The 23723-nt window shown below is 44.2% G+C and overlaps 1 protein-coding gene across 2 annotated transcripts in view; it reads left to right on the top strand.

Moving 5' to 3' along the window:
• Nucleotides 1–23723, top strand: part of RPTOR (regulatory associated protein of MTOR complex 1) — a 318946-nt gene that overhangs the window by 140685 nt on the left and 154538 nt on the right. For both annotated transcript variants that reach the window (XM_061144572.1, XM_061144571.1), the window contains exons 5-6: nucleotides 6812–6958; nucleotides 20348–20523. In XM_061144572.1, coding sequence (XP_061000555.1) covers nucleotides 6812–6958; nucleotides 20348–20523 — 323 coding nt within the window. The remainder of the gene's footprint in view (nucleotides 1–6811; nucleotides 6959–20347; nucleotides 20524–23723) is intronic.

Genomic DNA, 23723 nt, shown 5'->3' with positions numbered 1-23723 from the left:
AGGCTATGAAATTTCCAGTGGTCATGTATGGATGTGAGAGTTGGACTGTGAAGAAAGCTGAGCACTGAAGAATTGATGCTTTTGAACTGTGGTGTTGGAGCAGACTCTTGAGAGTCCCTTGGACTGCAAGGAGATCCAACCAGTCCATCCTAAAGGAGATCAGTCCTGGGCGTTCATTGGAAGGACTGATGCTGAGGCTGAAACTCCAGTACTTTGGCCACCTCATGGGAAGAGTTGAGTCATTGGAAAAGACCCTGATGCTGGGAGGGATTGGGGACAGGAGGAGAAGGGGACGACAGAGGATGAGATGGTTGGATGGCATCACAGACTTGATGGACATGAGTTTGAGTGGGCTCCGGGAGTTGGTGATGAACAGGGAGGATTGGCAAGCTGCAATTCATGGGGTCACAATGAGTCAGACACGACTGAGCAACTGAACTGACCTTGACTGAATAAAGGAAAGAGGGCTTCCTTGGTGGCTTAGTGTTAAAGATTCCACCTGCCAATGCAGGAGATGCAGGTTCAATCTCTGGGTCAGGAAGATCCCCTGGAGAAGGAAATAGCAACCCATTCCAATATTTTTGCCTGGGAAATCCCACGGACAGAGGAGCTTGGCAGGCTTTAGTCCGTGGGGTCGAAAAGAGTTGGACACAACTTAATGACTAAACAACAATAAAGGAAAGGCAGAGAAAGTATCAACAAAACCAATAAACCTTCAGCCTTAAGGGTTTTAAGGAGTTTGCTTGTGTTTCAAACCCTGGAGTATTTGATTCACAAGTGCCACTGCCCCATACCTAACATCTCTCGGCCATCACCTCCCGCTGCTGGTTCTTTCAGAAGGAAGATGAATCTTATGCTAACCCATGTTCCCCTGCTCTCGTTGGAGAATAGCCACATGCAGATGCCTTTACCATCCAGAGAAAGCCAGGGTGACACATCCAGATGCGCCTGTGCTTCCTGTCTGTGAGATCAGAGGAAACATGCACCCTTGGGGACTTTACCAGAAAATCCTTAGGCGGATGCCATTTTATGCTGACTAAGACTTCTGACTCACATTTTGAGTTTTTTGGCAGATGTACAGACCTTCCTCAGAGTTCCGGTGGGGTTATGTCCCATAAGCCCATCATACCTGGAAATACCAAAAGCTGAAAACGCATTTGCTGCACCTAACCTAGGGCTTCCCAGGTGACTCAGTGATAAAGAATCCATCAGCCAACAGAAGGGTTGTTTGTGTCCCGGGTAATTGTAAGTGTATCAGTTGTTCACCCTCCTGATCATGGGCTAATTGGGAGGTGTGCTCACTGCCGCTGCCCAGCATCAAGGAGTGCATGTCACTAGCCCAGAAAAAAATCGACATTCAAAGTATAGTTTCTACTGTATGGATGTCACTTTGCCCCAGTGTAAAGTCAAAAACTCATGAGTTGAACCGTTGGGAGTTAGGGGCTGTCTGAACTTAGAATCTGCTCAGAGATGGAGAGCTGCTTCTTGGGAGGTGGCTGGCTTTACCTGGAGAACAAAGTGCACCTCCTCCCAGCTCTTGTCCGGGGGCTTGGTGCTCTGCTGCCTCTGTGGTTGACTCAGCTGCGATGACAGTCTGATGAAGCATGTGGCTTTTTTTTTTTTTTTTTTTTGATGTTTAATATAACCTGACAGCTAAAATGGAGTGTAATGAATAAATTATCTAAAACCTATTTATTTTTCTTTGTTTGAAATGAAAACATGGCCTTGGATATGTGTTTTTCAAGAAAAAGGAGAGATGCTTTGATTAGGAATTCTCTGTACTTGTAGTTTTTGGTGGGGGAGAAACTAAACCATTGCCTGAAAGGCCCTGGAGTGTTCCAGGTGGCCTTCGGTGCGGGGGACTTTGACTTCTCCAGCTTGTGTAGGTTGGTTCAGCCTAGAAGACATGGGGATATTGCACGGGATAGAAATAGTTGCACTTTGAGTGTTGTTTCTGTCCTCCACTCACTTGCTGTAGCCAGCATCCTGCTGGCTGCCCTTTGCAGGTTTGCAGAACTGTGATTCTGGCCTGAAGCTTGACAGACTCCCCAGGATCCTTCCGAGATGGGAAATGAGATCCACCTGCTCATGTTCTAATAAGGATTAGTTCTCAAAGGCCACTTTCCTCCGTGCGGTTTAATAGAGTTGATTTTGTATCCCTCCAGGGACGCAGACTTCCAAGTTTTACAGGCTTACTAAACTGCAGAATATGCCTCCTGCTTTAAATGAAATTGTCTCTCATCAAAGGCAGAGGTTCTCCTCAAGGGAGGTTTTCCTCCCTCTCAGGGGCACATTTAAATGTCCAGAGATCTTTTGGTGGCTTCCCTGGTGGCTCAGCAGTAAAGAACCCGCCTGCAATTCAGGAGAAGTGGGTCTGATTCCTGGGTTGGGAAGATTCCCTGGAGAAGGAAATGGCAACTCACTCCAGTATTCTTGCCTGGGAAATCCCATGGATGGAGGAGCCTGGTGGGCTACAGTCCACGGGGTCACAGAAGTTGGAAACAACTTAGCAACTAAACTACCACCACCACTGCCAGAAACCTTTTGGTTGTCGTGACTGGCAGAGAGGGGTAAGTGCTGTTAGACGATAGTGGGTTGAGGCCAGGGATGCTGCCAGGCATGGCAGAGCCTGGGATGGGGCCCACACCAAGTGGCCAGCCCCAAACGCCCACAGTGCTGGGGTGCCTCCACCTCAGCTACAAAGGCCCTTTCTCCTCAACTGGCATTCCAGAGGCTGCACCCACCACGCAGCCCATCTGTTTGGAGGAATGGATCCAAGCCATTCTCTGTGGCCAAGCATCCCTATGGACAACCTAAGGTGCCAGCCCCTCTCACAACTAAAAATCATGAGGCTGAAGACCAATTGTGAAAGCTCCTTGCATGCTGTCCCTTGGACAGCATTAGAGAATGGAGACAGTTCTGCCCTACAGTGGGGCTCAGTGGCTGACAACTCCACTTGAACCATTTCAGGGGCAGCCAGAGGCACAGGGAATGGAAGGGAAAATGCTTAACAGGTTTCCTGATGAATTAGTTCATTATTTTAGTGGATCACCATTAATTACCTTTGTATCTCAGAAATTTAAAAAGTAACTTGATTTTGGGGAAATATAAAAACTACATTTTAGTTACAGAGGCCAGACTTCAGAACTCAACATGTTAAAATATATTTTATTTCGTGCTTCTTCCCTGTCTTTGGGTCTTGTGGGGCTGTACCTAGAAGGCAGCAAAGATGACAGCATCACCCTTTCCCCACAGTCGTGGGGATGAAGGGGTGGCAGGAAGGGGGTCAGAACTGCCCCAGTCGTCTGCGGCCACTCGTCCCTGAGCTAGAACCTTGTGGGAAGCAGGTAAACAGCAGAGTGTGGCTGGTATATAAAAATGCGATGGTTTCCTAGGCTGGTGCTAAAATCCTTTCTCCTTTCAGTGTAGGGGTGTTCCTGCCTACTTAATGGGTTCATTTTCAACATCCCACCCCCCACGCGCCCCACCCCGCCATAGCAGCGGGACCTGCATGTCAGCAAGGGAGGGAGGCTGCTGGCGAGAGGGCTGGAGAGGATTGCCCTCCCTGCTGTGTCCAGGGAGGCACTGATTCATGTCTGCTCTGTTTAGTCTGGCTTAGCTGAAGCCTTTTTACTTATACAGATAACATGTGATACCTTCTGGTTATGAAGCACTTAATGAACGTACATTATAGTGAACCCCAGAGCTTACCCTTTTCCTCCCTCCTTTTAGTAGTTATGTACATTTTGTCTTTTAAAAAATACAAGTAATTTCTATTCTAAAATGTTCCAAGAGAAAAGAGGTCTTAAAAGAAATAGATGTGACACTTTCTTACCAGCCCCCACTCCCCTGTCACCTCCCGAGTCAGAGAAAGCAGCCCTTAGCTGTTCCATGTTCTTTCAGCACCATTTATAGGACCTTTCCCTTAGCACATGCCTGCTGAGTTCTTATTCCATTCACCTTACGTGCTGGGGATGTGGTGCTTTACACACAAAATGGGATCATATTATATATGAGGTTCTAATACTTGCATTTTAAAAATCATTACAAGCCTCTGACATCTCTCCATGTCAGTGCCTATAAATAACCTTGCATGATGTTCCATGGTATGGGCCCCTTTTGCTTAATGATCCTTTCATATTGGATATATTAGGATCCAAGGTTGTCTGTGACAGTCCCTCTGGGCCATCTGGGCCTGCTGTGGTATTGTCTCATGACACCGGGCCCAAGTCCTTCCATCACACCACTCTGCAGCCCCCCTGGACGGTCAAAGGTGGATGGCCTGGCATGTTTGCGTTTCTTCCCTGGAAGGGAAAGAGGAGGTGAGCATTAGGGCAGCACTTATAATTTGGAGACTTTTCTGATCATGTCCCACAGGTCAGAATTGGGCTGCAAGATCAGACCTAGCTTCAGAGGAAACTGGGAATAGTACTCAGCTAAACTTGCGTTGATGATGAAGAGGGTAAAAAATGGGTTGTCTTTTCCACAGTAGCATGTAGACAGCTTACAGGATTTTACCAATGAAAGTATCAGAGATCCCTGTACATACAAATGCAAGTATTTCTATAAGATGGACACCTAGAAGTGAAAGGCATGTACATTAAAAAATTTTAAGAACCACCCAAAGTGCCTTCCCAAAAAATCTTCCTAAATTTATACTACAGCAATGATGAGCTGGGGCCCTGTTGAACATCCTGGTCAACATGGGGCTTTATTTATCTTTTGTATTTTTTTCCATTTTGCTGGATGAAGATAGGTAGATAGATGGATGATTCTCATTGTAATTCACATTTCCATGATTAATCGAGAGAGTGAAACATTCATAATTGTTGATCATCATGTTTCTTCTGTGAATCGCCTGTGTGCACCTTTGCCTGTTGTCTATTGTTTTGTCTTTGTTGATTTGCAGCACAAGCTTGTATATACACACATCCTACATACAGACCCTATGTCACATACGTTGTACCTACTTCATTCTTAAATTGCTTGTCATTGATAGGCACTTTCACCAGAATTATTTTTATGCTGTTAAATTTTTCTTTCTTTCGTATGTTCATGAGTGTCTTACACTAAAACAAAATTTTAAATCTGTTATTCTGCTTTTTATTTATTTTTTAAATCTGTCCTGATTATTTTCTGTGTGAAATCTCAGATGGCAATATTGAATGATCAGTTAGATTTTACAGAATCACTTATTGAATTGTTCGTTCATTCTTCACCGAGGTAAAATGCTACCACCGTTACAGTTGTATTTGTGGGTCTATTTCTGGGCTTTCCCTCCTGTTTTATTTGTTTGTCTCTCCTTCCCTGATAGCATCCTGTAATTACAAAAGAGATTTATAATGTATTTAATATCTGCCAGCGTGAGTCCCCACTGGTTATTCTTTCTTCACAGTTTTTGAGGGGGTATTCTTATATGTGTCTCTTTAGCACTAACTTTAGAATCGCTTGTCAAATTCCATTAAAGGAAACCCCTGCTGGTATTTTGATTGGGTGCTGCATTTACAGGTTCATTAGGAAGAACTGCTTTCTTTAGAACCCTTCCGTGAGAGTTTATTTAGAGAGAGCATGTCCAAGTGTTCTCTAACCTTCTGCACTGACAGTGAGCAAGACCCCAGGTGACTGCCTCTTGCAGGGTAAAGTGGCGTGGTGTAAGCAGAGGGCGGTCCCTTTGTGCTGAAGATGCCTGCACCCCACCACACCTGTGCTGCTGGCACGTCCTCCCCTGTCTGGGATGGGACTTGCAGCTGGTGACGAGTGTGCTTAACAAGAAAGCTTCTGCCATCACCTTGATGGCAGTCTTCCCCAGGCCTGGTTTGGTCTTCCAGTCTTCTGCCCGTTTTCTGTGTTGCATTAGAAATGATCCTCTTGGCAATACCAGAGGCATTGTTTGTGGCTCAGCCTTGAGGGAACACCGTCACCTTTCCTGTAAGTGCATAGAATTGATTTCTGCCAGAGTTACACCACTTAAACCATTAGTGCCCGAGGAACAGTAAATAAGTGGGGTGTTCTATGCAGAAGAATTGCTTTAAAATGTTACTTTTGAGTGTGGATTTTTAATAATTTCTCTTCTGAGATGAGGACCATTCCTCTCTATGTTTACCAGTAATTGCTAGAGTGGTTTCAAGTACTGAACAGTACAGCATGTCCAGAAAAATATTTCATTTAGCAGGTTCATGTTAATATCTTACTGTTCTGTGATTTGAAAAAAGTTTATGGGGCCAAATCCACTTGTACACCTTCAGTGTGATTTAAATCATCTGGAGAATAAAGTGCTTACGGGTAGGACTGAAAAGAAGAGGACCGCAGGGAAACCCTGCACATTTGAGGACCTAGGCAACTCTTCCGAGCTGACTTTGTAAGTGAGGAGTGGGTTCTGTTATAGAAGCCTGGAGAAGCTTTGGAATAGATGGTGAACAGGACCAGAGTAGCACACAGAGCTTTGGGCTTTATGGAGAACGCTGTGGTTTGCCTGCAGGTAGGTGGCAGAGGAAGGGTGGGTGTGAAGGCGCCTTGATGGGACACGTGGGAGGAGATCCCTCAGTGGAGTCAGTGTGCTCCCGGGGGAGGAGAGGAGAGAGCCTAACAGAGGAGGAGAGGAGCTCCAGCCGGGGTTGAACTGTGACCACTGCCCGCCTCTGTCTGATTGAAACGGGCAGATGGTGGGGAGCTTATACTACTGTTGTTCTACTGCAGTGTGCAATATATGCAGCAGGTCCCGTGCATGGGACCCTCTTGGAGGTGCAGGTCCTGGTGAGCAGACAGAGTTCTCCAGGTATGAGTAACAAACATGTGCTGTTTTCTCTTCCAGAACTACACTCAGTACATCCCTCTGTCGATATACGACCTGCAGACGTGGATGGGTAGCCCCTCCATATTCGTCTACGACTGCTCCAATGCTGGCCTCATTGTCAAGTCCTTCAAGCAGTTCGCCCTGCAGAGGGAGCAGGAGCTGGAGGTGAGGCATTTTTATTGGCGCCTGGGGTGGGAGTTGGGGGTGAGGGTCAGCCCCTCAGTGGTTTTGTCTTCTCAGGTGCGGTGGGCTCTCTGTGGTGCTCAGAGTGCTGAGTAAGGTGGTAGGGTCCGTGACAAAGAACTTGGGAGGGACTCCAGACAAGCTGTTGGTCTTATTTTGCATTTCGCTTTACCCAGCATCATTTTTAATACGAATTTTAATTAAGTGATAACATTAATAGAGTTGATTTGTGCTCCAGTGGGCTCTGCCTCCGAGATAAATGTGAAAATAAAGCAGACACATTTATTTTCAGAGAAATGGGCCTGTGTCTGGGCACAGTCTTCAGTTCCACTCTCATCTTTGTTATTGCTCTTTTTTTTTTGTCTTTGGTGTTGGGGGAAAAAAAAGCCCTACTGTGCTAAATACAGAAAACAAACCAAAATAGCTGTCATTGGTGGCTTCTGTTGAAAGAACTGGAGAGCCAGTGTAGTGCTCTGATCGTGAAGAGCTGTTTTACTTGGTTGTTTTAATTAATATTTGATGTTTGAATTAAACAGTGAGTTCTAAAGAGAAATTGAAGAGGCAGTTTCAATTAAGAGGCCTCCATCCTATGGCCTGCACAAGAGTGAGAATAAAATATCCTGCAGCCTCCAGGGGGTCATGAATTCCAACTGGTTGCTGTGCAGGAAATTCTCAATTCAGAACAGAAATGGTCCTGAGAACATGTTTCCTCAAGCCCTTTTGGGCCTCTCCAATTTTAATATATTGTTATGTTTTTTGCATTTCATCTGAGGATATTGCTGAAAGTATCAGGAATAAAATTTGAAGTTCTACTGTGTAGAGTTTAACATATCATACAGTTAATTTATAAATATTTTATAAATTACCCTTATGCAGAACTTTGCGCCAGAGTGACTGTTAAATTGCCCTTTATTCTTGAAAATGAAACCCAGCGCCACCAGTTGTTATTATTGTTGTTGTCATTAGTAATATTATCATTTGCATTCTAGAATAAAGGAAGGGAAAGATCAAGTTTTATAGCATTAAATTTTTACCTTGCATTTAGGCATGCCATCTCTGTTTACCCAAGGGATAGGTTTTGTTACAAGTGCTGAAAACTCAAAACACCAAGAGGTAATTGCTCTTCCTCACATCAAGTAATAAATATTGCAAAAAAAATTTTTTTAAATTTAAAATATGTAAATAAAAATGCCAAAGAATCTGGCTGGATATTTATTCCCAATTTATGAGCTTCAGGGTGGTTAAGGAAAGACCAGTACATCATCCTTTGATAATTAAAACATGCTAAATACAGCCCCTCTCCCACCCTCTCAGCAGAAGGCAAGCATTTCCCTCTCAGGCATGAAACTAAATGTTTATGCTCTAGCACTTGGTGTATCTGCTCTCTTGGTTCTGTATGTGTTCTCTGTATGTTGCCAAGGATTAATCAGCCTAAGAAACTGTTCATTTCATTGAGTATGACAAAAAAAGTTTTCTATGCATCTTTTTCTTTTTAGGGGGAGGGGGTGAAATGTTTAATTGACTAATTCCTCATGGAGGAGAGTAAATGAAAAATACGTTACCTGAAGTGGCAAATAGATGGCAATGCAAAGTTATACCATATGTTTTATAATTAGCTCCAACTTTAATCTTCATTCTTTTCTTAATTACAATGTAGATAAGTCTTTTGGTTTTCCATTACAGTTACTATTATTGGCTGTTGTTCAGCTGGTCTCTTACATAAAGAGCGGAAATTAAAATGATAAAATTGGCTCTCAGCTAATATCTTAATGTTCATGTTAGTCATTTTTTTTTTTTTTAATCTGCTGTAGAAACCACAATCCTGTGTGGCCTCTTAGGTTTATTCTTTTAAAGTATTCTTTCCCTGTCTCCAGTTGGCCAGATTCTTTGTAAATTTACAATACATTTGAACAGTTTTATTGGGTAGCTGATGACATGAAACTGAAAGAAGTTGGCAGGTAAAATGGTTTTTGCCAGAGTTTAAAAAATAAAGAGGGTAAAAATGATTAAATATAATGCAAGAAAATAGTTACCTGGACCAGAAAGCCTCCAAGTAGTAAACATTAACAACAGATATGAGTGACATAAATTTTAAGAGATGATTATCAGCTTTCATGTTCTCCAGAGCACAGTGCTCATGCTGGGAGCAGGAGGTTTACTTATTGTGGACTTCCATCTCAAAGGAAAACTGCAGGTGAAGCAGCAGACTCCTCTGTGAAAGCACAGCATAAATTACTGCACACAATAGAGACTTCAGCAGAGCCAGGAAAGTGCCTGTCACTCAGTCACGTTCTCTACATTTTTCGGTGTGTCATATTGCTTTGCATATTACTTCAGTTTTCTTTGCTTTCAGTGTTTCTTTTTTTAAAATACATGTTTTTATTTTTACTAAATTAGTATATGCCATGATTTTAAAAATTAAATAATACTGAGAGTTTATGGTGAATGAAATAGTCCCTGGCCCCACACCTCCTTGGCCAAGACTCTGCTATTATAGGGAACCTATTTGAACTGTTTATATTTCTAGTTCCTCTATGAGTATCTCCATAAATGCAAATAATATGCTTATACTACTGCTTCTTGATTCATAATGTTCAGGTTATCTCTGGACTTTCTGCTACCATATAAGCCAAAAACAGAACTGCAATGAGTAAATTCTATTTAAACAATTGGAGAAATTATATAGAACTTAGATAGTAAAGAGACATGTTACCCCAGAGTTTTAAGTCACATTAGTACATTGTAAATTGTGAGTTCTAAAGAGAAATTGAAGAGAGTGGGTCACTGACTACCCCCGCCTATTTCCCCACTGTCATTTAGTTGTGTCTCTATATTTGGATTCCCTATACTTTCTAACCTTTGCCATTTGAAATCATATGCTTATGTTTTTATTTCTATAATAGTTTTGTCAGTAATCAGTCCTATCTTCTGGTTTTATTAATAGGTTCTTAGCTTCTTTGGACTTTGTTTTACCTCTGGACCTTCCCAACCTCTGTCATCTGTACTTTTGACTATTCTCTAGTCTCTGACCATAATTAACTCCCCATGAATATATACACTAAGAAGTTATGCCTAAAAAATGACAAATATTAAACTTCATCTCCCTGATTATGACCATGTAAATACTGTTCATTGAATGGCTAACTAGGGTGCTGTGCTTTCCATTTTTATAGCAGTTGTTTTTTCCTGGAGATTGTCTTTCTTCTTGATTAGATCTTTAGCATTTCCACAGTTCCCAAATTTGTATGGGTAGCGTTGAATCTCAAAATATGCCCCTTCCCAAAGTTTCTTCTTCTCCAGCTCTCCACCACCTGCTTCTTCAGCTGTTCTAGACAGTCATGCTCCAAAACCATCTTCCTGAAAGTTCTCCTTATTGCTCTCCTGGGTGAATCCACTGTTGCCACCTCTGTCTCTTTTCTCCTCAGTTTTCTCCTTTGTTCTGCTAGGGCAAATCCTCAAGTAGCAACCTAAGAAAGGATGTATAGGAGTAATCTTTCTCAGACTTTAAGCACTTGCATTTGGGCTGCTTTTAGCTGTAAGAAAAATCTCACTTCTGCTTTCTAAACAAGTCACAAGGTGTCATTTTCACTAGGATCTCTGAGGCAAATGATTTAATTATTCAGCAGTACCATCAGGGAACCAGGCTGTTTTTCAGTCTTTCCACTCTGATGTTTTATCCTGATGCTTACAGCACATTCTTCCATTTTGAGGCTAGATGAGGAGGGGAAAGGGCAGAGCCCTCACATCTGTCTCTTTGTTAGGAAAGCAAGTGAGACCTCTGCTGAATCTCATTGGCTAAAGCTGGGTCATATACAGTCCCCCCACCCCACCCCCCATATGGCATAGCTGTTGTCTTCATTCTGTCACACTCATCGTGGACAGTATGGATATGGAGTTTAGACTGTTTTCACTGAACAATCTCACCCTTACTTCTTATGGTAGGTGAGAGGGTGTACTTGAGAAGTCTGCCCGGTGACCTTGTTGTAGCCATCACAAGAGTCCAGAGGTCCAGCTACCTCCATTCATGATAAAGCCAGAGGAGTATTTATATCCGCCATATATACACAGTGTATATGTTGACAGAGAATCCAGGTTTGTTTTTTTTGTTTTTTTTTTTGGCAACAACTTTTATCTTGGATATAAAATCTTTGTAGCTCTAAGAGGAGATTAAATCTTAAAATGGATTCTCTTTGAAATGGTCTTTAAGTTTTTTCATTCGTTAGTTCTGCTCCCAATAGATACTTCCCGTGAGCAGTTACGATCCTTCTCTTCACTGAAGACCACAGTGAAGCAGGGGTCAAGTTTTGGCCTTTCTCTCTCTTTCTGTGGAGGCAGAGAGGTGAGTTGATGTCTGGTGGTGGGAAAAAGAGTGCCCTTCTTTTACAGAGATTGATGGGGCTGTGCTGTGTCCCTGTAAGACTTGATCCTGAGCATGACCATCCTCACTGGTGTGGGACAGGAGCCCAGACAGTTTCTTGGTGGCAGCCATAGCAGTGGTGGGACGATGTCTTCCCCCAAGGACAGTTGACACACTTTGGTTGGGTGTTCTGTTATCAAGGCTCAGGCCATTACTGTGGTGGCATCATTCTCTCCTCTTACTGCCTGTTCACACTTGGCAAGGCTTCTCTCACAATACCTCCAGCGAATCATGTTTTGTTTTTGTTTTGTTTGGCCACGCCTCATGGCGTGCAGAATCTTAGTTTCCTAAGCAGGTGTTGAACCCTTATGCCCTGCAGAGGAAGTGTGGAATCTTAACCATGGGGCCACCAGGAAAGTACCAAGAATCATGTTTTGATCCAATGTTTGGTTAACTTCTTTGTGTGACCTGCTTCTGCTGGCTCCAGCAGAAGCACCTTGTCCAGCGGACACTCATTTTCATAGAAACAGGTGTGATCCTGCAGCATCACTGAATTCACAGTGACTTAAATACTCATTTGAAACCCTCTGTTCATAGTGATATATGACATTATCTTCATGTAGTCATCACTGTGACTAAATTTTATGTCAGGTATTTAAACTAATGGTGACAAAAATGTCTAACATCAAAATCTTCAGGTTTCTTCAAAAAATGTTAAATGTGTATCCCATAGAACTAGCGAATCTGTATTTTGAAACCTTGTGGTTTCTTTGCTAGTGTTGTAGACAGCACATTGTGTGGATATCTGTGGAATTTGAAATAGAAGTTGACTCTGCATTAAGGTTAATATTTGTAGTATTACAATGTCTGTCTGTGATTTTTGAGTGTCACAGGTTAATTCTAAGGTTATCTGTAGATAGGAATATGTCTTGATGACTGCTTACTAAATGGAGCTTGTGTGTGTGAATTTGTGAGCATTATCCATGGACTTGCTGTCGGGATGTTCATGCTACAGAGCAGAGGTCCACCATGCTAACTCTACAGGGAGCTCAGGCTTGTCCATCTCTAGCTTTCACGTTACAAGTTTTTTCATGTCTCCCATTCTTTCTCTTCTATAGCTTCATAATTATCATTTGTAGGTAGTAGGGAAAGAGGAGGTCTTTGATGTGATAACCTTATTTATTTTCTCTAAATTTTAATTTATGGACTTTAAAAAGATGTTCCCTTTTCTAAGTTACCTCCATTTCCTCCAATATAAATTTATCTCTTATGGGTCATTTGGATTGTTCTCCTTTCTGCGGAAGGCTTATGATGATTCCGTGTTGCTTCTCATATTTAAGAATGAAGGGAGGCTACCCACTGTTGCTGTGTGCCATGGCGGGGCAGGCAGGTGGGAGCTGGCTATCCTGGAGCACCCTTGCCCACAGTCTAGAGAGCATTCTTTCTCTGGGAGCCGGCGACTACACTAGCCACCCTAGTTTCCCCCAGACACATAAGTAACTCTCTTTAGAGAAGAACACCTCCAGGTGCTTCCTAGGGCGGGGTGGTTGCAGGACGCCTGGCTTTAGGACATGGGTGAGCAGAAGGCAGTCCTGATGGCAGGTCTTCAGGTGAGCCCTGTCTTACCCCTGCACCACCTCAGGCTTCAGCAGTGAAGTGCCTCCCCCATTTGCTTCTCCACACACACCCAGGACAGGCCCTTTTTGAAATAAAGGCTGGTCAAGTTCACCCTTCTGTATCTTATATTCTATGTATAGTAAGCTGTGAGAATTCTTAGTAGTGAACATTTTCAAAACAAATATTGGTAAGAAACCTATTATCTAGTTGAAACACTTCCCTCCTCCACATTTGTAAATTAAGAAAAAATGCTGCCATTTCCACTTTTTATAGGAGAGTGAGTGGGGGTTAACCTGTAAGCAGATACAACAGAAACTCCTTTCATTGTGCTCCACACAGCCACCTGCAGCCCCTTGCTGGAGAAGATGAAGCCATTATGGAAATGATGAGTGGAGGAGGAGGGTGGGCCTCCTAGGGTGCTGGGAGCTGGCTTGCTAACCAGAAATTGGAGAGGGTCACAGAAAAGCACTGATAAGAAAAGCAGCCTCTCGAAGATCAGGACCCTTACTGCCACTGAGAACTGGGACGAGAGGAGGCCATGCAAGGTGGAAAGGCACCACCAGGGGAGGCCAGTGCACCTGCAGGCCTTAGCTGAGGGACACTACCTACCCGCTTTTACTTATATGACCTTTCCTAGTTTGCAGAGCACTTTTACATTTAGTCCAGTCAGCCTGGGCAACAGAACATACGTAAGCTGTCTCCAGACTCAGCTCCTGTGCACCTTCCCTTTTATGACTTTTATGGAAACCTGCAGTTCTTTTCTCTTGGCACCTTGTACTGTTCCTAGTCCTGGTATTTGAAGACTCTGGGTAAAAGAAAAGTAATTTCTCTGCATAAGAAATTCAGAAATCCTTACTACTGGTGGTATTAAATGAAATTCACAGACAAGCAAAGTGTATCATTAGTACAGTCAACTTTAAGAGTGTAACTAAAATTCTACTTCCCTGTGCCTGAAATCTTTCTCCGAAGACCTCATAAAGCAAATTTCTATGCAATTAATTTGACAAAATAATTATGCATTGTCTTATAGTATCTCTTCTATTGGTGTTGTCTGCTGTATTTATCAAACCTATTATGTAAACCTGTCAAGAAAGCTTCAAATGAAGTAGCTGCTTAGGAAACATTTCCAGATTTGGTCTGATAAATAAATATACATTTGAATAAGCTACCTTTAGTTATCTTCCTTAGATATATCTATGATTCACAGAATATGTTTAATCTTTGATTGATTTGTATGAAATGTAAAAAGAAAAGAAAAATTATTAGCCCAATCCATGAATATATTATTGCAGCTATCGTAAAACTGGGAGTTTCTCCAAGTTAAGTCTTATGTTTAATGCTTTTTCCTAATTTCGTCTATTTTAAAACATGCCAGAAATCACTTAATATTTTGGACCACAGATCATGACCAACACTATGGGATATGGGTGCAGGGTGCTGTGGTTCCTGGCAGGACTCATCTGCATGGCCTGACTTGCTATCGCAGGAGGGCCCTCCTCTGTCAGCTGGAGGCCATGGAGATAAAGGCGGGATGTTCTCTCGCAAAGGATCTGTGGTGGCACAGGCCATGGTGCTCTGGTGGCAGCCAGAAAAATGGCACTACTCAGCTGGGTGATCACAGAGCCATGCCCAGGGAGAAGGGCAGGTGGGAAGTTACCAGCCCATTTGAGGGGAGGGACAAGAGGGTAAGTGATTTTCCTTAACATTGGGGTCAGAGGCAAGGAAAAGATGTTAATTCTCATGATTCCTCTTCAACATTGTACAGTAAGACTTTTGCAAGGGGGAAAAACAGAAGGCACAGTCCTATCTGTTGAATGTCAGTCACAGAGCTCTAATTGACCCTGACTGAACATTCCAACAGCAGCAGCAAGATACACAAGTGTCCACGAAGCATCCATCAAGATAGATCCTGGGTCATAAAACAACCCTCAACCTATTTTAAAGAATAGAAATCACACAGGCCTGCTCTTTGACCATAGTAAAATCAACTAGAAGTCAGTGGTAGAAAGACAACAGAAAAATATCAGAAAAAAAAAATTAACCTATAATTGACAGGTTGAAAATCTCAAGGGAAATAAAAGAAAGTACATTAACTGAGTGAAAATGAATATATGTTAGAAAACTAAAAATAGAATTAAATTACAATATGATCTAGCAATCCCACTCCTGGACACATATCCAGAAAAACTCTTAATTCAGAAAGACACATGTATCCCTATATTCAAAACAGCACCATTTACAATAGCCAAGACACAGAAGCAGCCTGAATGTTTATTGACAGAGGAATGAATAAAGATGTGGTATATATACAATAGAATATTACTCAACCATAAAAAGAAGGAAATAATGCCATTTGTAGCAGCATGGTTCCAACTAGAGATTATCATACTAAGTGAAGTAAATCAGAAAGAGAAAGACAAATACCATATGATATCACTTATGTGTATGTGGATTCTAAAAAGTGACACAAATGAACCTATCTATGAAACAGAAACAGATTCACGGACATAGAAGACAGACTTGTGGTTCCCAAGGGGTGGGAGGTTGGTGTTAGCAGATGTAAGCTATTATATATAGAACGGATAAACAGGATCCTGCTGTGTAGCACAGGGAACTATACTCAGTATGCGATGGTAAGCCATAGTGGAAAAGGATATAAGAAAAAGAATGTGTGTGTGTATATATGTATGTATAACTGAATCACTGTACAGCAGAAATTAACACAGCATCCTAAGTCAACTATATTTCAATTAAACATAAAAAAAGAAAATAAACGTACAACCTGTCAGCATTGATAAGATACAGTGAAAGCAATTGGAAGGGAAATTTATAGCACTAGATCTTTATGTTAGAAAATAGGAGAAGTATCAAATGAATAATCTTAAATTACTACCTGTCGTAGTCCATTTGGGCTACTGCAACAAAATACTACAGACTGGGTAGCTTCTAAACACAGAGTTTTGATTTCTCACAGTTCTGGAGATTGGACAGACCAAGATCATGGTGCAGCTTGGTCAGGTGAGGGCCCTTTTCCTAGTTCACGGCCAGGCCTTCTTGCTGTGTCCTCATATGGTGGAAGGGGTCAGGGAGCTCTCAGGCTGCTTTTTTGTAAGGACACTAACCTCATTCAGGAGGGCTTCACCCTCATAAATTAATCATCTCCCAAAGGTCCCACCTTCTTAGCACTGTCACCTTTGGGGGTTAGGATTTCAGCATATGAATTGGGGGGGGGAACATGCACATTCAGACCATAGCACCACATTAAGATGGGTAAGTAAGGTAAAATGGTGCAGCACTTTGGAAGACAGTCTGGCAGTTCCTCAAACGTTAAACCTGGAGCTGTAGATGACCCAGATGACTATCATTCCTAGGTTTGTACCCTGGAGACTTGAAAACGTGTGTCCACACAAAAACCTGTACACAGATGTTCATAGCAGCATCATTCACAGTAACCCTCAAATGTAAATTCTCTTTGTGATTTAAAGGATCGGAGAATTTTTGAGTTACCTTCGTTTTAGTTGCTTATCTAAGAGTTAATTGGGGAGAAATTACATTGTAATTTCTAATTAAGCATCTTTGTTGAATTATAGAATAATTATAGAGCATTTTAGAAACTGATTGCTAACAATGAAATGGCTTTAAAACAGTGGACGGTCCATTTAGGTAAGCTCTCAGGATAATCATGACAGACTATTGCTGTGAAGCAGGTTCTTTAGCTGCCCTTTGTGGGGAACATTGGGGGTTTCCCTGTTATTGTTACAAGTCTTCTTGCAACAGAGTGACTCCCTCTGCTCTCTTGACCTAAATTTCAGTTTCCAGCAACTTGTTTTTAAATTATTAATACTATGTAATATTTGATATATATAGAATTGAGGCTTTGCAGGTGGTGCTAGTGGCAAAGAATCCGCCTGCCAGTGCAGGAGATGCAAGAGACATGGGTTCAATCCCTGGGTCAGGAAGAGCCTTTGGAATAGAAAATGGCAACCTGGAGCAGGATTCTTGCCTGGAAAATTCCATGGACAGAGGAGCCTGATGGACTACAGTCTGTGGGCCTGCAAAGAGTCAGATACGACTAAGTGACTGACTATACACACACACACACACACACACACACACACACAGAATTACATAAATTATACATTAAAAATTACTACTTCCACTTTTTATCTGCTATTTTTAGTACAGTATCTGGTGCGTGATAGATGCTCCATTAATAGCTTTGAAATGATCTGGGCAAGCAATACCTGATCTGTTTACAGATCTTAATCTCTCCCTGAACTTCGCAAAAATGTCCACTGTAAGTAGGTGTTACTGAGTTGAGAATAAAAGTTGCTTTAAGCTAGAACTGGAATTATTACCAAGTAGATGTTATTTTCAGAAAGCTGCTTGTTAAAGACGCCTCCAAAATTATTGGTGCCTTCATCTCTTTATCGAGTTGTCTCTTAACATGTATATACGTATATGGAGAAAAGAAGCGGCATGACGGCAGAAGTTTATTTAGGAAATGAGAGATTTAGGTGCCCCCCCGGCGACCCCCAGCCCTGCCAGCCGTGCTTCTGGAGTGAGTAATTCCAGGCCTTGTGTGAGCCACTTGGCCAGCCTTCCCATGAGCTCTGAGCGCACGAGCACTACATTATCCACACGTGTGGAAGAGGTAGCAGATGTCGCTCTTGGATCTGGTTGCTGTGTATCGCATTGAGAGTTTTTCTGGATCCTTCCCAAATCCTCCAGAAGGCTCTAGTGAGCTTTTAACGAAGAAAGTTCTCTTGGTGTTTGAGCCTCTGGGTTCCCCAGGAGAAGCCCCTTTGAGTACAAGTATGTCTGGGGTGTGCCCTGCAGGGTGAGTGGCAGCTCCCAGCTAGACCAGCTTCTTTGCTTGGGTGCCTTTGAAAAGTTCTCTGAATCACTAGTAGTTAGCTTTACATGCAGGCTATTTATTATTCCAAAGACGAATTTCAGTTAAAAGGTCAATATCTTAGATAAATACAAAACCGAAACAATAAACGAAAAATAGCTCACCTGTTAAAATAATTTGTTTTTGTTTGTTTGTTGTATTCCTGGGTTAGCAGCTTGAAAAAATGAATCGTTGGTGGAATCCTTTGTTTTGAATGTAATTTTTAAAAAATATTACTGATTCTAATTAACCCCAGTGCAGAGCTCTCATTTGCCTTCTGAGTGCCTAGTAGTGACGACAGGTCTGATATGAGTCCTCGGGGGACTATTACTGTGTGTTACCATACTTCAGATTATCTGCAGCCACACTTAGTGCCTTCTGCCAATTTATACACCAGCATACTTCAAGGAGCTTGTTTAAGAAATCAAGGTTTCTATCAATGACTATTTTGAATTGGGAAGTTTAGTTTCCAATGGACTTGGGATGAAGATGTTTCTGCATCATCTCCCCGTCCCCTGGGCCTCCTCTGCCTCAGGTACTTTGCAAGGCTCCGGGCCAAGTGCCTGTGGACCACGAGGTGCAGCCTGAGGCAGGTCTAACACAGAGGCACTGAGCGGACTTGCTGCCCGACAGCACCATCTGGCTCTGTTGGAGCATCGGAGCACTGCCACCACAGGGGACAGGGCACGGACCTCCTGACCCCTGCAGAAGTCCCCTGAAGCCCACCGAGCACCCTCGTCTCCACTTGGGGCCCTGTGTCTTGGGAGAAAGGTGGCCTTGGTGTGACAGACTGCCTCACTTCTGAGAGCCTGAGTCTGCAGAAGCTCAGTGACAGGCAACAGTGAAGGTGGAAGGCCTGCAGCATTTGGGGGCTGTGGCCAGTGGACCTGCTCTTCGGTTCTTAGAAAGTAAATTTACTGTGGACGGAGAAGTTGAAACTAGCGTGACGGCATTTGAGAATATTGAATCTAGCTTTTACATAAACAACTCTTTCTTCCTAAGTGGTTTCCTGTGGTTGTCTCATCTGTGCCCGTTAGTGGTAATGCTCACGAGATGCGTGTGTGTCAGCTTCAGTGTCAGGCCACCTCCCCAGTGCCCCTTTCACTGTTCGGAGCTGTGCCCTCCGTTCCCCTTCCGGAGCCTGACCCATCGTCAATGTCATCCTCCCTCCTGGACCAGGGAGGACATGCTTCCACAGAGCACGCAAGTGGAGCACTTCCGGCAGCCTCCCCTGACTCTGACACATCTGCAGCCTCCACGTCTTTCCGCGTGACTCAGGTCTGATGAGCCTCAGACCCACACGGCACCCAGACCCGTCATCCTTCCTAGCGGGTTGTCACGGCAGACCTGGAAACTAATTTCCTGTGTGGAGCAGGTTGCTTCACTGGTGCTATTTTAGATCGTAGTGCCGGAGCCAAGGAGAAGATTAAACGTGATTCTGCCTTTCCTTTTCTCTGTGCTTTAAAAAACCCACTCTGGTAATGGTTGTACGATGTGAGTTGTACCTAATGCCACTGACCATACAAACAAAATGGATAAGATGGTATGTTTTATATTGTGTGTATTTTGCCACAATATTAAAAAAAAAAACCCATTCCTTGAGAAATTGCCATTTTTATTTTGTATTAAGTATACTAGAATTTGATGTGTATTCTGGGCTTGCTGTTCCTATAGTAGAAGGGGTTATTAATAGCAATACAACTTTTACTGCCTTCCATTTGAGAAATAAAACAAGGTTTTATCAGCATTAATAATGACAACACTTTACATGTCATAATCTGTGGTAGGGATACATGAGTGAGCGCAGCTTTGTGTGTATAACTTACCAAGTGCACCTGAACGTGCTGTTAGGCCCGGCTCCTGCAGAGCACATGTGTTAGTGTCACAGGTGTGGTGTGGGTGCAGGAGGGCCCTGATGGGATGAGGGAGAGGAAACTTCAGCTCAGGACCAGCCTCCCCACTCATGACCAGAACTTGCCCAGTGATTGGCAGTTCCTGTCATTTCTTGGATCTCAGTTTCCTCATTGTAAAAGATCTTTTAAAATGGAAAGAAAACTTACCTCATGGGAATGTTGTAAAAAGCAAATGAAATAGCAAATGTGAAAGAAACAATCATGCAGAGGGGATTCTTAGTAGGGAGCAAAACCTGAGAAGCATAAATGTTCTTTTCAAGTTGGGAAACAAGCAAGTAGCCCTCAGAGATTAAAAATTGCACTTTCTTGCCCCATCTGCCCGCCTCAGTGCCATCGTCACCTGAAATCCCAGCACATGGTCTTCATGGAGCTTCCCCACCCCCGGCCTTTATAACCCAAGAGTCCTTGAATAACAAGTGATTTGGGGCTGGAGCTAACGATCATCTCCAGGAGAGGATCTGATCTTTTCGAGGGACTTGGCCTGGAACCTCTCAGCCTTAAACCTCAGTCAACAGATCCTTTCCTCATTTCTGGCTTAGTCTCCAGTTTCAGGCGACAGCTAAGCCACTCTCCTTCCTGTCCCCCTCCAGGTCGCTGCTATTAACCCAAACCACCCACTGGCCCAGATGCCTTTGCCCCCGTCTATGAAGAACTGCATTCAGCTGGCAGCCTGTGAGGCCAACGAGCTCCTGCCCATGATCCCTGACCTCCCAGCTGACCTGTTCACATCATGCCTCACCACCCCCATCAAAATCGCCCTGCGCTGGTAAGTGGCATCCGCCTCAGCTCCCAGCAACCTCACTCACCCGGGGCTTGCCGTGGGGATCCAAGGAATCTACCTGACTCTGGCAGACCAAGTTCCAGGCGTGTGCTCAGGACCCCGAGTGGATGCTGGAGTTTTCCTCTCAGGGCTCAGGCTGCGCTTTCCCCCAGGTCAGGTGTGTGCGTGGTTTCTAGGCGCTCCCTATCCGTATCTTGGCTAACTGAGGTGGTGTCCTCAGTACTAAGGTGGGTCATGCTGGAAAGTGGACTTTCTTTAAAAAAAAAAAAAAAAAAAAAAACTTCACTAGTTATATAATTCTTTGCTTGAGTTGAAGTAGAATATTTCATATTATTTCCCTACCATCAGTCTTTTGAGAAGTTCAAAGCTCTTGTGACTATGACTGAGGAAATACATGGGCTATTCCAGGATGGTAGAAGCTGCATGTAAGGCCCTCTGTCCCTGGCAGGACTCATAGTGGAATGTGTGTGCTTCCTGCCTCAAAGTCCAGCTTTCTCCCCTAGACCGTCTTCCTCCCATTTAATATCTGCTTTTCCATTTTATGTTTTGCTGGAAATCATATACACAGAGGTAAGTAGCCCTCGGTGAGCCACAGGCGGGACGGTGCAGCCATGTGGGTTCACTGGACTCTGGGGGGGCTTCTTCCTCAACTTCCTGCCAGGGTGTCCTAACCCCATCAGACACACGGGGTGCTGGTTCCTTCCCCACAGCTCTGGAGAAAGTACTGAGACAGGAGAGGACTCTAGGGGCAGCAACATGGTGCTCAACCCTTTGGGAGGCCCTTTGAGTGACTGTAGCCTGGGTGGCAGGCGGGCATGAAGTTGCCTCCAGCAACTGGTTCGATGAGAACTTGGACTTGCAGCTTTGCCTCTGTTGCAGCATCGGGTTGACCCACAACACCTGGAAGAGGGCATCTGCCTCCCACTCCACCCCAGCCCTCTCAAATCCTGGCTGTGGGTCTCTCCAGGGAGAAGCCTTTTCTAGCTCAGCTGATCCCTAAGGAGCTAGAGGAGAAGGAGGGGGATGATGGGCAGTGGCCCCCAGCTGCTGAGCCCACTCCACAGCTCAGCCCACTCAGGGCCTGACTGCGGCCACTCCTCCACTGCACCACAAAAAGCAGAATGCATGTGGCAAAAGTGTACCCCAAGGGACCCAACCATGGAAGAAAGAGAGCTGAGCTAGCCTTCATGTGAGGCAGGACTGTTGTCATCAAGCACAGTCATCAAGTGTGACAGGAGGTGAAGGGAGGGAGACGCTGATAACACAGTCAGACTACGAACCAGGGATGTTGAAAAGAATCCCATAGAGGCACAGGTGGGAGGACTATGGTGTTTGAAACGAAGGACACAGTGGATGGGATTCCTACTAGGAGGGGGTGGCTGTTGCCCATTAGCATGTTGGGAGATTGCAGCAAGGAGCTGGGCGCTGGGGGAGGCAACAGAGGGAGAAAGGGAAAAGCAGGGGACATGGAGATGGAAGCTCCCATGTGGAGAGAGAAGGCGAACGAGACAGAGCTGGAAATACCTGAAGCCAGTGCTGGCACTGGCTTCATCCAGAGGCTTCCCCAGTTCATCCAGAGGCTCGGGCTGACAGGAAGGGAGGAGAGCAGGGACCTGCCCTCCGGTGAGGCTAAGGCAGCACATCAGCCATACCCATACTGCCTCAGAGCATCACTCCTTTGCTCCATGGCCCTGCTGCTGCCCTTGACTGTAGGTCTTTTCGTTCTTTCATTTGTGAATTTTTCTATTTAATTCTCTGTACTCTGTGATCACTGTCAGAAAAGGTTTATGGTGCCATTTAACATGACCTCAGGATGATCTCTGGTCCAGATAGCTCACGAAGCCGTTCATTTTATTCATTGTCCAAGAAATAATTTACTAAATACCACCAGTGTACTTAAAACTCATGTTAAGCACTATAGGCAATGCAAGAAGCATCGCCCTCAAAAATTTATGGTCTCGTTGAGGAGACAAGATGTGGCCTGAAAATTCATTATTTAAATGAGAGCTGCTTGCCTGACAAGGAAATCTGAACATTTCAGGCCATCCACAAGCAAGGGCCAGGCGGATCTGTGCCACTAAGGGCTGTTTGTGTTTCCAGAGCACAGACGGGCCAAGGGGATAAGGGAGGACTTCTTGGAAGAGAGGGAAACTGAGTCTGGGTCTGGGCAAATGGTGGGACTTGAAGGGGAACAGAGAACACACAGTCGGGTGACTCCTCACGCACAAACGCGGGTCAGTAGAGAGAGGACGGCATCCAAAGGGGTGACATGAGGTCAGAGGGTGGGCTGACATCAGAGGGTGGACCGCCTTGATGTTGGGCTAAGGACCTTGGCTCTTCTAGGTCTGGCAGGGGAAGGCGTTAATGTGGGGAAATGACTTAAGAATATTGTTTAAGTAAGATAATCCGTATAAGGATGGGGAGACCTTGGTCAGATGAGACCTTTATCACAGCAGTGTGGTCAGGATTCAAACTACAGCGGGAGGGTAGAAATGACCATAAGCCCTGTGGCAGGAACACCCACAGAGGCACCCCCAAATCTGTGGTGGAATCAGCCTCATCCCCACTCATTTTGCTGCTCTTCCCTGTGGATTTCCTGTCCTTACTGCTCCTATGCACCCCAACTCCAGAGCTGATGGTGCATACCAGCTCTGTCCGGGACCTGGGCTGGGTGCTGTGTCAGAGGGGGCTGTGAGTAGAAGGGCAGGGATGGTCGAGGAAGAAGCAGGAAGAGCATAGATGGCCCTTCCCCTCTCGCCACTCCACACTCCACTGCCAGCGCAGAAAGTTGATTTGTTTCTCACCCTCGCCCCCTCCACCGGGTCAGCAGCCCTGTTGTCCTCTACCAGTCAGGGGGACCAGACGTCCCTTCCCTGACAGCTGTGGGGTCATACCCTTGGGTCAGGCAGCAGGCTTTCACTCCACCATGATGTGAGGCATTGTCTCGGTACCTACCTGAAATCCTCTTTTGGAGTTAATATATAATTAAATTTTTTTAAGTAAGCATTTAGTAGGAAGCACAGTGAAAAGCGAATGAAAATAATATGGTTACTGTAGAATGGACTTTAAGATCAATACATCACGACTGTGGGTGTTGGTCATCAGATAAGCACTGCCTGGAATGATTAAGCAGAGTCCCAGGTGGGAAGATCTTTTACAATTAACCACTTTCTGCATATTGAGGA

Source organism: Dama dama, chromosome 5, assembly GCF_033118175.1.
Source record: "Dama dama isolate Ldn47 chromosome 5, ASM3311817v1, whole genome shotgun sequence".
Taxonomy (NCBI): Eukaryota; Metazoa; Chordata; class Mammalia; order Artiodactyla; family Cervidae; genus Dama; species Dama dama.
Note: the sequence above shows the minus strand (reverse complement) of the source record. Positions and strands in the feature narration are given on the sequence as shown.